The sequence below is a fragment of the Mobula hypostoma genome, chromosome 3 (assembly GCF_963921235.1).
Source record: "Mobula hypostoma chromosome 3, sMobHyp1.1, whole genome shotgun sequence".
In the NCBI taxonomy this organism is placed as follows: domain Eukaryota; kingdom Metazoa; phylum Chordata; class Chondrichthyes; order Myliobatiformes; family Myliobatidae; genus Mobula; species Mobula hypostoma.
This window is the reverse complement of record NC_086099.1, coordinates 122,714,897-122,729,676: the sequence shown is the minus strand read 5'-3', so window position 1 is coordinate 122,729,676 and position 14,780 is coordinate 122,714,897. Positions and strand designations below refer to the sequence as shown.

General features: G+C 47.5%; 1 protein-coding gene across 3 annotated transcripts in view; it reads left to right on the top strand.

Moving 5' to 3' along the window:
- LOC134344235 (ankyrin repeat and BTB/POZ domain-containing protein 3-B-like) overlaps positions 1-14,780 on the top strand; it is a 73,938-nt gene that overhangs the window by 40,110 nt on the left and 19,048 nt on the right. For all 3 annotated transcript variants that reach the window (XM_063043695.1, XM_063043694.1, XM_063043697.1), the window contains exons 7-10: positions 5,775-5,876; positions 10,009-10,096; positions 12,419-12,554; positions 14,358-14,578. In XM_063043695.1, coding sequence (XP_062899765.1) covers positions 5,775-5,876; positions 10,009-10,096; positions 12,419-12,554; positions 14,358-14,578 — 547 coding nt within the window. The remainder of the gene's footprint in view (positions 1-5,774; positions 5,877-10,008; positions 10,097-12,418; positions 12,555-14,357; positions 14,579-14,780) is intronic.

The window sequence follows — 14,780 nt, the reverse complement described above, 5'->3', positions numbered from 1 at the left end:
TTGAAAGCATCAAGTTGGATAAGTCGCTGGGACCAGATGACGTATATCCCAGGCTACTGTGGGAGGTGAGGGACGAGATTTCTGATCCTCGGGCAATGATCTTTGCATCATCAGTGGGGATGGGAGAGATTCTGGAGGATTGGAGGGTTGTGGATGTTGTTCCCTTATTCAAGAAAGGGAGTAGCGATAGCCCAGGAAATTATAGACCAGTGAGTCTTACTTCAGTGGTTGTTAAGTTGATGGAGAAGATCCTGAGAGGCAGGATTTATGCACATTTGGAGAGGCATAATATGATTAGGAATAGTCAGCATGGCTTTTTCAAAGGCAGGTCGTGTTTTACGAGCCTGATTGAATTTTATGAGGATGTGACTAAACACATTGATGAAGATAGAGCAGTAGATGTAGTGTATATGGATTTCAGCAAGGCATTTGATAAGGTACCTCATGCAAGGCTTATTGAGAAAGTAAGGAGGCATGGTATCCAAGGGGACACTGCTTTGTGGATCCAGAATTGGCTTGCCTACAGAAGGCAAGGAGTGGTTGTAGACGGCTCATATTCTGCATGGAGGTGGGTGACCAGTGGTGTGCCTCAGGAATCTGTTCTGGGACCCCTTCTCTCTGTGATTTTTATAAATGACCCAGATGAGAAGGTGATGGGATGGGGTTGTAAATTTGCTGATAACACAAAGATTGGGGGTGTTGTGGACAGTGTGGAGGGCTGTCAGAGGTTATAGCGGGACATCAATAGGATGCAGAAGTGGGCTGAGAAGTGGCAGACGGAGTTCAACCCAGATAAGTGTGAAGTGGTTCATTTTGGTAGATCAAATATGATGGCAGAATATAGTATTAAGGGTAAGACTCTTGGCAGTGTGGAGGATCAGAGGGATCGTGGGGTCCGAGTCCATAGGACACTCAAAGTTGCTGCGCAGGTTGACTCTGTGGTTAAGAAGGCATACGGTGCATTGGCCTTCATCAACCATGGGATTGAGTTTAAGAGCCGAGAGGTAATGTTACAGCTATATAGGACCCTGGTCAGAGCCCGCTTGGAATACTGTGCTCAGTTCTGGTCACTTCACTACAGGAAGGTATGTGGAAACTATAGAAAAGGTGCAGAGGAGATTTACAAGGATATCCCCTTCTCGCAATTCCTCCGTCTCCGCCGCATCTGCTCTCAGGATGAGGCTTTTCATTCTAGGACGAGGGAGATGTCTTCCTTTTTTAAAGAAAGGGGCTTTCCTTCCTCCACTATCAACTCTGCTCTTAAACGCATCTCCCCCATTTCACGTACATCTGCTCTCACTCAATCCTCCTGCAACCCCACGAGGAATAGGGTTCCCCTGGTCCTCACCTACCACCCCACCAGCCTCCGGGTCCAACATATTATTCTCCGTAACTTCCGCCACCTCCAACGGGATCCCACCACTAAGCACATCTTTCCCTCCCCCACTCTCTCTGCATTCCGCAGGGATCGCTCCCTACACAACTCCCTTGTCCATTCGTCCCCCCCATCCCTCCCCACTGATCTCCCTCCTGGCACTTATCCTTGTAAGCAGAACAAGTGCTACACATGCCTTTACACTTCCTCCCTTACCACCATTCAGGGCCCCAAACAGTCCTTCCAGGTGAGGCAACACTTCACCTGTGAGTCGACTGGGGTGATATACTGCGTCCGGTGCTCCCGATGTGGCCTTTTATATATTGGCGAGACCCGATGCAGACTGGGAGACCGCTCTGTCCGCCAGAGAAAGCAGGATCTCCCAGTGGCCACACATTTTAATTCCACATCCCATTCCCATTCTGACATGTCCATCCACGGCCTCCTCTACTGTAAAGATGAAGCCACACTCAGGTTGGAGGAACACCACCTTATATTCCATCTGGGTAGCCTCCAACCTGATGGCATGAACATCGACTTCTCTAACTTCCGCTAAGGCCCCACCTCTCCCTCGTACCCCATCTGTTACTCATTTTTATGCACACATTCTTTCTCTCACTCTCCTTTTTCTCCCTCTGTCCCTCTGACTATACCCCTTGCCCATCCTCTGGGTCCCCCCCCACTTGTCTTTCTTCCCGGACCTCCTGTCCCATGATCCTCTCGTATCCCCTTTTGCCTATCACCTGTCCAGCTCTCGGCTCCATCCCTCCCCCTCCTGTCTTCTCCTATCATTCTGGATCTCCCCCTCCCCCTCCAACTTTCAAATCTCTTACTCACTCTTCCTTCAGTTAGTCCTGACGAAGGGTCTCGGCCTGAAACGTCGACTGCACCTCTTCCTAGAGATGCTGCCTGGCCTGCTGCATTCACCAGCAACTTTGATGTGTGTTGCTTTACAAGGATGTTGCCTGGATTGGGGAGCATGCCTTATGAGAATAGATTGAGTGAACTTGGCCTTTTCTCCTTGGAGCGTTGGAGGATGAGAGGTGACCAGATAGAGATGCATAAGATGATGAGAGGCATTGGTTGTGTGGATAGTCAGAGGTTTTTTCCTAGGGCTGACATGGCTAACATGAGAGGACTCAGTTTTAGGGTGCTTGGAAATAGGTACAGAGGAGATGTTAGGGGTAGGTTTTTTACGCAGAGAGTGGTGAGTGCGTGGAATGGGCTGCCGGTGGCTCTGGTGGGGGTGGATACGATAGGGTCTTTTAAGAGACTCCTGGATAGCTACATGGAGCTTCGAAAAATAGAGGGCTATGGATAACCCTAGGTAATTTCTGAAGTAAGTACATATTTGGCATAGCATTGTGGGCCGAAGGGCCTGTATTGTGCTGTGGGTTTTTTATGTTTCTATGTAAATAAGTAGCATGAACAGCAGAGCCTCTGAAAGTGAGGACACAGACGCACAGTCAGTTCAGTGGAAACCGAAGGGTTCAGGACACAGACACACAGTCAGTTCAGTGGAAACCGCAGGGTACAGGACACAGACACACAGTCAGTTCAGTGGAAACCGAAGGGTTCAGGACACAGACACACAGTCAGTTCAGTGGAAACCGCAGGGTACAGGACACAGACACACAGTCAGTTCAGTGGAAACCGAAGGGTGCAGAACACAGACACACAGTTCAGTGGAAACCGAAGGGTACAGGACACAGACACACAGTTCAGTGGAAACCGCAGGGTACAGGACATAGACACACAGTTCAGCAGAAACCGCAGGGTACAGGACACAGACACACAGTTCAGCAGAAACCGCAGGGTACAGGACACAGACACACAGTTCAGCAGAAACCGCAGGGTACAGGACACAGACACACAGTCAGTTCAGTGGAAACCGCAGGGTACAGGACACAGACACACAGTTCAGTGGAAACCGAAGGGTACAGGACACAGACACACAGTTCAGTGGAAACCGAAGGGTACAGGACACAGACACACAGTCAGTTCAGTGGAAACCGAAGGGTACAGGACACAGACACACAGTCAGTTCAGTGGAAACCGCAGGGTACAGGACACAGACACACAGTTCAGTGGAAACCGAAGGGTACAGGACACAGACACACAGTTCAGTGGAAACCGAAGGGTACAGGACACAGACACACAGTCAGTTCAGTGGAAACCGAAGGGTACAGGACACAGACACACAGTTCAGTGGAAACCGAAGGGTACAGGACACAGACACACAGTTCAGTGGAAACCGAAGGGTACAGGACACAGACACACAGTTCAGTGGAAACCGAAGGGTACAGGACACAGACACACAGTTCAGTGGAAACCGAAGGGTACAGGACACAGACACACAGTCGGTTCAGTGGAAACCGAAGGGTACAGGACACAGACACACAGTTCAGCAGAAACTGCAGGGTACAGGACACAGACACACAGTCGGTTCAGTGCAGAGGTGAGTGAACCTCACGGAATAATGAGCTGATCACTAGTTCGTCCTACAACCTCGGCCTTGATGCCTTGATCTTTTTAATCTGGCTTAGCAAGTAAAGCATGTGACAAATCAAGCTCATCTTTAAATAAAATGAATCCCTGACCCAGTTCAGGTGGATGCATCAGACTGAGGCGTTTCAAACCACGAGGGCTACACAAAGGCCGAATGCACATAGACCTCTTCCCACTGGTGGGGAATGGGACAGTGGAGGCCACAGATATAATGTGAGAGGAGAGAGATTTAATAGGAACCCAGCAGGCAGCTTTTATATCCAGATAGGGGTCAGAATATAGAGCCATAGAACACTACAACACAGAAACAGGCCCTTTGGCCCATCTGGTCCGTGCTGAACCATTGATCTACCTAGTCTCATTGACTGTACCTGGACCATAGTCCTCCATACCACCCCCATCCACCTATCCAAATTTCTCTTAAATGTTGAAATTGACCCCCACATTCACCACTTTCTCACCACTCTCTGAGTGAAGAAGTTTTCCCTCATATGTTTCACCTTTCACCCTTAACCTGTGACCTCTAGTTCTAATCTCACCCAACCTTAGCAGAAAAATGTGTGCTTGCATTAACCCCTGATTTGGAACAAGCTGCCCGAGGAAGTGGTTGACGCAGTAATGTTACCACCTTAAAGGCCTTTTGGGCAGGAAAGAATGAGAGGTATATGGGTCGAACCATGACGGGTGGAACTAGCTGAGAACGGGAACTTTTGCTGGCATGGACAATTTGTGTCTAACAGCCCGTTTTCATGCCATGTGGGTCTATAGCGCCCTCTACAGTAAATGATAGGTGGTACAGTACGCCTGACTCACGTTGGAGCCTCAGCATGCATGTATGTTCCAAAATTTCCAGCTCTTTTGCCGACCTGTTGACAGTTATGTTTAAGGTTGAGCAGATGAGCTTGAGCCCTGAGTTAGGCCATTCAGTCCATCAAGTCTGTTCCACCATTCCAACATGGCTGATTTATTATCCCTCTCAACCCCATCTGCTGCCTTCTCCCCGTAACCTTTGACACCATGACTAATCAAGAACCGTCAACCGCTGCTTTAAATGTACACAATGACTTGGCCTCCACAGCCACCTGTGACAATGATTCACCATCCTCTGTCTAAAGAAATTCCTTCTCATCTCTGTTTCGAGGCTGTGCCCTCTTGTCTGAGACTCCCACACTATAGGGAACATCTTCTCCACATCCACTTTATTCAATATTTGATAGGTTTCAATGAGATTCCCCGTCATTTTTCTAAATTCCAGTGAGTACAGGCCCAGAGCTCCTCTTATGTTAACCCTTTCATTGCTGAAATCATCCTTGCAAACCTCTTCTGGACCCTCTCTGATGTTAGCACATCTTTTCTTTGATATGGGGCCCAAAACTGCACATAATACTTCAAGTGCAACCTGACCAATGCCTTATAAAGCCCCAGGGTTAAGGCTGTGTTACATTTAAGAATGGCTGGCTGAGTTTGAAACCTGGTAACAATAACTTTGAAGAATGTAGTGGTTAGCACGATGCTTCTAGAGCTGGTGGCGTTTGAGTTCAGAGTTCAATTCCCATGTTGGCTATAAGCAAGTTTTTGTATGTTCCTTTGTGTGTGTGTGTGTGTGTGTGTGTGTGTGTGTGTGTGTGTGTGTGTTCGTTCCTGCGGCTGCTCTGGTTTCCTGAAACATACTGGTAAGTAGGTAAATCGTCCTGTGGTTAGGCAATGGTTAAATCTGCGATTTGCTGAGCGGGCTGGCTCAGAAGGCCGGTTCCTCACTGTGTCCAACTGAGTCTGAGACCTGGTAACAGTAATATTTATGATTGGCCGCCGGAGTTTGGACATGATAACAATAACGTTTAAGATTGGCCGCCGGAGTCTGAGAGCCCGCTAAGCCCGTGTTTCCTTGCAGGTGCCCAGCAACTCCCAGCAGTGGCCGTCCATTCACGCAGAGACCCGACACTGGACCGCCCTCAGCTTCGCTGTGGCGTTTGGCCACCTGCCCGTCACTCAGGTAGGGGTGCAGGTCAATGTTGTTTGTAGAAAGAAGTGTGCGTTGACTTCTGCCTAATGCTTACTGATGTGTCGGCTCTTGGAGAGGCCCGCGGCTCCAGAGCAGGGTTGGCAGAGGGCTGTTTGTCTCTGTCCTCGGATTTAGGTCGTTCCTGCTCAAACCGCAGCCCTCCTCTTCGGTGTCAACGCTCGTGAGACAGGTTTTCTGCAGTTAGATTTACACTCGAGTGAAGTGAAGCTCACGAGAGATCACTGAGTGACATTTCTACTGCCGGGGGGTGACGTTAAAAACACACGTTGAGACTAAAGTAGGCCAGTTACTCCAAAATCAGAATCAGGTTCATTATCGCTGACACGGGTCATGAAATGTGTTGTTTTCCTGCAGCAAGCTATAGATATATATGTACAAATATATATTTGTATGTTTTATATACATACACATATAAAACAAATATCTACAGTATATACTTATAAGATGTAAAAATATTTCCTATTGATATTTCTTATTGTAATTACATTAACTTTTAAACACTGCCCTGTACTGCTGCTGCAAAACAACAAATTTCACCGCATGGGTCATTGTCCTTGTGGAAATCAGATGGCAGAGGGGAAGAAGCTGTTCCTGAATCGCTGAGTGTGTGCCTTCAGGCTCCTGTACCTCCTCCCTGATGGTAGTAATGAGGAGAGGGCATGTCCTGGGTGATGGGGGCTCTCAATGATGGATGCCGCCTGTCTGAGGCATCGCTCCTTGAAGATGTCCTGGATGCTGGGGCGACTCATGCCCGTGATGGAGCTCACGTAATGGCTGATTCTCTCTCATAAACACAAGAGATTCTGCAGCTGCTGGAGATCCAGAGCAGCACACCGCGGGTTAGGCAGCATCTCTGGAGAGGAATAAACAGCTGACATTTCAGGATGACACCCCTCATCAGGACTGGAGAGAAGGTGGCAGAAGCCAGAATAAGAAGGTGTGGGGGAGGGGGAGGATAACAAGCTGTCTGTTAAAGGGCACATGAGGGAAAATAATGATAATAACTTGGATGGAAAATTATTTACTCAATTTAAAGAGAGAAATTTCTCCCCTTCTCCTCCTTTCTTTTTCCATTCCCCATTCTGGTTCCCCTTTCACCCCTTCTCCTCACCTGCCCATCATCTCCCTCTGGTTCCCCTCCTCCTTCTCTTTCTCCCATGGTCCACCCTCCTCTTCTTCTTCCTCAGCCCCTCACCTCTTCCACCTATCGCCTGCCAGCTTCTCACTTCATTCCCCCTCCCCTACCCACCCACCTTCTCCCTCACCTGGTCTCACCTGTCACCTGCGAGCTTGTACTCCCTCCCTCCACCTCCTAACTCTGCCTTCTTCCCACTTCCTTTCCGGTCCTGATGAAGGGTCTCAAAGCAAAACATCGACTGTTCATTCACCTCCATCGCTGCTGTCTGACCTTCTGAGTTCCTCCAGCATTTTGTGTGTGGATCTTTTTCAAGTTGCCCACTCAGACGAACTCCACGCCTCTCAGCTGTTTTAGTATCCAGGAACCGACGATCTCTTTCTTGAATGACTTGATGACACATTGACAGTGTCTACACCAGGCACTCACAGCACAGAGTGGGAGTGCAGCCGGACACACCCTCTTCTCATTGCCACCATCAGGGAGGAGGTACACAAATTCGAAGGTCCACACTCAATTTTTTTTAAGAGTAGCTTCTTCCCCTCTGCCATCAGATTTCTGAATGGACAATGAACCCATGAACACTACCTCACTACCTTTTCCCTTGTTTTGCACTAATTATTTATTTTTTTTTAATTATGCATTTCTTATTGTAATTTATTGGATGGTGGGGTGGAGAAACATCTCTATCAAGGGAGGTGTAAGGTGCTCCTTCCCTCCACTAGCCTGCAGGTCACCCTTGGGCAAGGTGTAGCACCTGCTTAGACCCCGATCAGGGTCACGTGAAGCCATGGGGACAGGTGGTGGATGGTCGTGTGAGCAGCTGGTGCAGATCACAAGTCCTGTTTATGTGACCACTGACGCCAGGCAGACAATCTCTGAAGGGTACTGATAATGGCTGGGGTCACCCATCTTGTAAAGACACTGCCCAGAAGGCGGCAATGGCAAACCACTTCTGTAGGAAAAATTGCCAAGAGCAATCATGGTCATGGAAAGACCGTGATCGCCCACATCATACAACATGGCACAAAATGATGATGTCATACGATACGGAACATAATGATGATGTCATATGACAGCACGTAATGATGATAACGATTGAAATTTATAGTATTTTTGTCTTGCACTCTACTGCTGCGGCAAAACAACAAATTTCGTGACATGTGTCAGTGATAATGAACCTGATTCTGATTCCCTGTTAAGAATGTTTTACATCATTCCTTTATCTTCCCTCCTTCCTTTAAATTCACAGGTGTGCAGTATTACAATTTACTCAAGTTCTCCATTTTTTACTGGAACACAGAACACTACAGCACAGAACAGGTTCTTTGGCCCATGACATTGTGCCAACCTTGTAACCTACCAAAAATCAAATACTCAGCCACATCGTCCTCCACTTTTTTGCCATCCATGTGCCTATCTAAGAGTTTCTTGAATGTCATTGACATATCTGCCTCTACCACTAGCCGTGGCAAGGTGTTCCACACACTCTCTGTGTATTAGAAAAATCTGCAAAACTACATATGAAGACTGTATCTCCTTTATGCTCCACTGCCCCTGACTAAGCACTTAAGCTCTAACCCCTTCTCTGTCACTCTGAATCCTCAGACAAGGTGTCCACACTGAGAATGTAGAAAGCACACTCAGTGGCCATTTTATTACGTATCTGCTGTACCTAATAAGTGACTGCTAAGTGCATGTTGGTGGTTTTCTGCTGCTGTGGCCCGTCCACTTCAAGGTTCAATGTGTTGTGCATTCAGAGATGCTCTTCTGCACACCTCTGATGTAATGTGTAGTTATTTGAGTTACTGTCACCTTCCTGTCAGCTTGAACCAGTCTGGCCATTCTGCTCTGACCTCTCTCATTAACGAGGTGTTTTTGCCCACAGAACTGCTGCTCACTGGATTTGTTTTTTTGTTTTTCGCACCATTCTCTGTAAACTCTAGAGACTGTTATGTATGAAAATCCCAGGTGATCAGCAATTTCAGAGACACCCAAGTTACCCTGTGTGGTACCATGGTTAAAGTCACTTTCCTTCCTATTCTGATGTTTGGTCTGAACAACAGCTGAACCTCTTGACCACGTCTGCATGCTTTTATGCATTGAGTTGCTGCCACATGATTGGCTGATTAGATATCTGCAATAATGAGCAGGTGTACCAGTGTACCTCATCAAGTGGCCACTGAGTATAGAACATAGAAAAAGGATTTGGTGCTTTCCCGGAGTATATTACGGATAACCTCTTCTCAGGCTTCTAGACGAGTACGGGTATCGATTTTAACAGAAAGTTTGATGTCAAACTCTGCCACCTTCATCGCGGATGTTGCCTGGGCATGTCTAGTCAGTTGGTATTTATACCCCTGTCGTCCGTCCCTCCTGATTGGTTAATCCTCATCCAATCAGGTTTCCGCTCTCCCACCTCGTGTATAATCAAATTCACAGGATTTCCTGTGAATGTGGAGCAGCGAATACGGCAGACCATCAACCCGCATCAAGGAGCATAGGAGGTGTATCTGTTTGGGTTACCCAGAGAGATCGGCGGTAGCAGAACATTGCGTTTGCAATGACCAGAGGATTGACTTTACCAGCACAAAACTCCTGGTGCCGCCCAGTGCGTTTTGTGACTGCCTGGTAAAGGAAGCCATTGTAATAAAACTAGAGGAAAAGAATTTTAACAAAGACGCAGGTCTCGCTCGAAGTAAGAACTGGAATTGGATTGTAAACAAGGTGGGAAAACAGAAATCTGATTGGATGAGGACTTAACCAATCAGGAGGGATGGACGATGGGGGTATGAATTCCACCGAGCTAGACTTGCCCAGGCATCAACCCTGATGAAGATGGAAGCCTGAGAAGAGTTTTTTCTTAGAATATAGACATCAGATTGAGAGAGGGTTCATGTGGGACAGAGGCAAGCTGAACTAAATTCTTGCTGTGAATTCTGTACATTCCCCTCTTTCACATTGCAGCTACTGTTGGACGCAGGGGCCAACGTCGAAGGAGGGGTCAACGAGGAAAACTGGTCGGAAACGCCACTACAGCTCGCGGCTGCAGCAGGTACACAATGGCCAAGCAATGGCGGTGCTAACGCGAGGAAAAGGGACTGGGACTTTAACAATAAGTACATGCTGTGTAAATCTGCTGATGCTGGAAATCCAGACCAACGCACAGAAAGTGCTGGAGGAACTCAGCAGGTCGGGCAGCATCTGAAAGGGAATAACGGTCTTGATGAAGGGCCTCGGCCCGAAACGTCAACTCCACAGATGCTGCCTGACCTGCTGAGCTCCTCCAGCATTTTGTCCATGTAAATTGGTGGTTGTCCGTCATATCGGACAATAACCAGAAATCTGGCAGGAGAGTTTTGAAGGTGGAGAAGCTGTTGCAGTGGTTCCACTCGTGACCTCAGAGGTCAGGGTCCAGTGGGATGAGTAGTCGTCGTGACCAGGGTCTTGCTTGGTCGTGGTGTACGACAACAACCTCTGTGCCCCGTCATGCCCCTCGCTCCTCTGGATCTCACTGTAGACCTCATGCCAGGACAGGCATCTCCCTACCTCACCTGCTGGCCACTCTCACCTGTTGAAGCATTCCCAGGTGTAACAGGTTATGGCCGCTGTCGCATGCAGACAGCGGTTGAGAGCCACAGGTGAGGGCTGAGTGTCCGGCGGGGACCCAAAGGTAAGTGAGCTGCCCCAGAATGGACATGACAAGCCATTTCACCGGAGGTGCTGCCCTTCCCCGGACACCCCAGACATCATCCCATGCAAATTAGAGTTAAACATCTAAAGGGCAAGACCACAAGGATTTACATAAATATGGAAAACATTGTTTTTTATTTCACATGATTACAATCTGAGGAGTCACAGAGACATTGAACATACCCTTCAGTACCCTAGTCCATATCTGGGAGTCACAGAGACACCCTTTAGTATCCTAGTCCATATCTGGGAGTCACAGAGACACCCTTCAGTATCCTAGTCCATATCTGGGAGTCACAGAGACACCCTTCAGTATCCTAGTCCATATCTGGGAGACACAGAGACACCCTTCAGTACCCTAGTCCATATCTGGGAGTCACAGAGACACCCTTCAGTACCCTAGTCCATATCTGGGAGTCACAGAGACACCCTTCAGTACCCTAGTCCATATCTGGGAGTCACAGAGACACCCTTCAGTACCCTAGTCCATACCAAAGCATTATTTTGTACTCAGACCATAGGTGCTCCCATCCAAATTTCTCTTCAACTCAGACCCACATCCTTTAGCCTGGTGGGACGTACTTTCAGGTTTTTGTATCTTGCCTGGTGGGAGAAGGGAGAAGAGAGAGTGTCTGGGGTGGGTTTTTTTTAAGCACGTCGTACCAGCCATTCTTGTCTTCCACGTGGTGTCAGGATAAACCAGGTCACGTTATGAACGTTCCTGATTCGACCCTTGTATATTTTACGAGGCTGAGTGGCTAGCTCGACCCTCAACCCGGCACGGATGGAAAGTGTGCTCGGGGGTGGCCTGACCTGGATTCGAACTCGGGAACCTTCGCTCCGGAGTCCGGCACTGATATCACTGTGCCACCAGCCAGCCAGTGCTTTACCGAGGCACTAAATTGATGATATTGCTGGGCAAGATGTCCTTTTCTAGTAGATAGTACATCGATGTTAAAGTATGGAACAACAAGTGGAACAGGGGATCCTTCTCTTTTAAACAGTATCTCAATGCTAAAATATAGGATAACAAGTCCTTCCCTTCATCAGTCTCTATAAAGTGCCCTTCTCCATCTCACAGTGTGCAAAACCCTTGGACGGACCTCTTGTATGATAAGATGGACTCTTAGCCTCATAGTCTACCTCGTTATGATCTTGTACTTTATCGTTGACTACAGCACCTCTCTGCAGCTGTTACCCTTTATCCTGCATTAGAACACTGAACAGTACAGGCCCTTCGGCCCACAATGTTGTGCTGATCTTTTAACCTACTCTAAGATCAATCTAACCCTTCCCTCCCACATAACACTCCATATTTCTATCATTCTGTTATTGTTTGACCTTGTTCTACCTCAATGCACTGCGTTATGATTTGATCTGTATGAAAAGTGTGCAAGACAAGCTGTTTGCTGTATCTCGGTTCATGCAACAATAATAAACCAATTCTGATTCCAATCACACCTTTTCCTTATAAATATGATGCTATGCCCCCTTTTCACAACTCTCTCTCATTCCGGATCTCCTCACCGTTCAGATCTTCCCTGGATCTCCACTCCGTACAGATCCTCTCTGGATCTGCTGTCTGTTCAGACCCTCACTGGATCTCCTCATCATTCAGGTCCTATCTGGATCTCCTCACTGTACAGATCCTCTCTAATTTTTGCCTTGCCTTTATCAATTTCAGGTCACTTTGATCTCATTTGCCATTTATTGCAAAAGGGAGCCGATGTCCTGGCTGGGACCATGGACAAAAGTGGCGTGGCTACGTCAATGCATGGAATCACCAATCCCTTCAGTCAAGCTGCTGCCCACGGACGCAGGTAAATCGGCTGGACATACAGAACGTAGATCACTGCAGCACGGGTGAGGACCTTTGGGCGTTAACATATCAGAGGATCTGCCCTGGGACACTCCGAAATGTCATTACAAAAATGGCACAATAGTGCCTCTACTTTCCCAGAAGTTTGCGCAGATTTGGCATGCCATCTGAAACTTTTCCAGACTTCCTGAGATGCACAGTTGAGAGTGTCCTGAGTAGTTACATAATGGCCCGGTATGGAAATACCTATACTCAGGAATGGAAAGTGCTGGATACAGCCCCATTCATCACAGGAAAAGCTATCCCCAACATTGAGTATATGTACACGGAGCGCTGCCTTCCTCAAAGACCCCCACCACCCAGGCCATGCTTTCTGCTTGCGAGTACCATCAGGCAGGAGGGACAGGTGCCTTAGGACCCACACCACCAGGTTCAGGAGCAGTTATTACCCCTTAACCATCAGGCTCCTGACAGTGTGGATAACTTCTCTTACTCCAGCACTGAACAATTCCACAACCTAGAGACTCACTCTCAACTCACAATCTCGGTATTATTCATTTATTTTTAATTCGCACATTGTTTGTCAGTCTTCTGATTTTGTAAATTCTATTTATTTATTTATTTTCCTGTAAATGCCTACAAGAAAATGAATCTCAAGGTGACATATACGTACCTTGATTATATTCTCAATGAGGACATAAATTTACAATGAATTTTTAACATTCTGTGAGATCAACTTAACTCTTTCCTCCCATCTACCCCTCCATTTTTCTACCATCCACGTGTTTATCACAGAGTCTCTTAAATGTCCCTATTGTATCTGCCTCTACCACCAGCCCTGATAGTGCATTCCACACATCCACTCCTCTCTGTGTGGAAGAACCTAACCCTGTCATCCCCCTACACTTTCCCCCAATCACCTTAAAATTATGCCGCCCCATATTGCCAGATTAGCACTGCATGTTGGGAAGGGAATGCATTTTATGGGAGGTGTAAAGGAAAGTGTATTTTCACTGGAAGCCTTGCAAAGTGAGAAGGTGCAGCAGAGAGTACATTTTACCTGGGAGCTTTGTTATGTGACAGAGGTGGGCTAGGATCTTACTGGGCCTTTGCAGAGAAAGGTGTTTTGAATGGGCTTAATCTACCCGATTCTGTTCAATGAAACTACACTGTACATACATTATTTCTACTTTATATAGGCTGTGTATTGATCATATCATTCCTACTTTTACTATATGTTAGTGTTATTTTAGGTTTTATGTGTTATTTGGTATGATTTGGTAGGTTATTTTTTGGGTCTGGGAAAGCTCAAATTTTTTTCCCATATAAATTCATGGTAATTGCTTCTTTGCTTACACCATTTCGGCACGAAAGGTTTCATAGGAACGCTCTACCTTAGCCGGGGGAAATACGGGACAAGGGCGGTCCCGTATGGGACAAACCAATTTAGCCCAATATATGGGATGTCCCAGCTGATACGGGACAGTTGGCCACCCTACCTGCCAGCTTGTCCTCCTTCCCCTCCCCCCACATTCTTATTCTGGCATCTTCCCCCTTCCTTTTCAGACCAGATGAAGAGGCTCTGCCCAAAATGTAGAATCCGTCGTAACCCCTCCATAGATGCTGCTGAGTTCCTCCACCATTGACTTTGGGTGTCCAGAATCTGCAGAATCTCTTGTGTTTACGAATAACTGGGGATGTTTGTACTGTAGGCAGTTGGCAGTCACGGTGAAGATCGAACCACAGACTGCCATGCATAGTTTTCACTGCTATTCACTCTTTGTTCCTTTTAATTGTTACTCAGGAACGTGCTTCAGAAACTCATTTCGCAGCCAGACACCGTGAACACCGACTTTGTGTCCCTGGAGGACATTCTTGCCGAGGGAGCGGGGCTGAGCAAGCCTCAGGCTGCGAGCTTTGGCCTGAATCGCAGTAGCAAAGCCCGCAGGAGAGTGCTGCAGGATGCCCTGTACCAGAGTGCTGAGTACGGCTATCTCGACATCACCATGGATTTGCACAGGCTGGGTACGTGTCGCTCTTTGCCACAACTTCCCAGGGTATTGGCGGTTTTGAGCTCTCGTTCCTGAACTGATTCTCTCTTTACCTAATTCCTCTGTGGTCTGTTGTCAGAGCACCTCCAGTAAAGCAGCAGGCATAGCCAAATATGACCAAGGGTGCCGTGTGTGACACTATTACAACTCAGAGTTCAATCCCAGTGTCCTTTGTA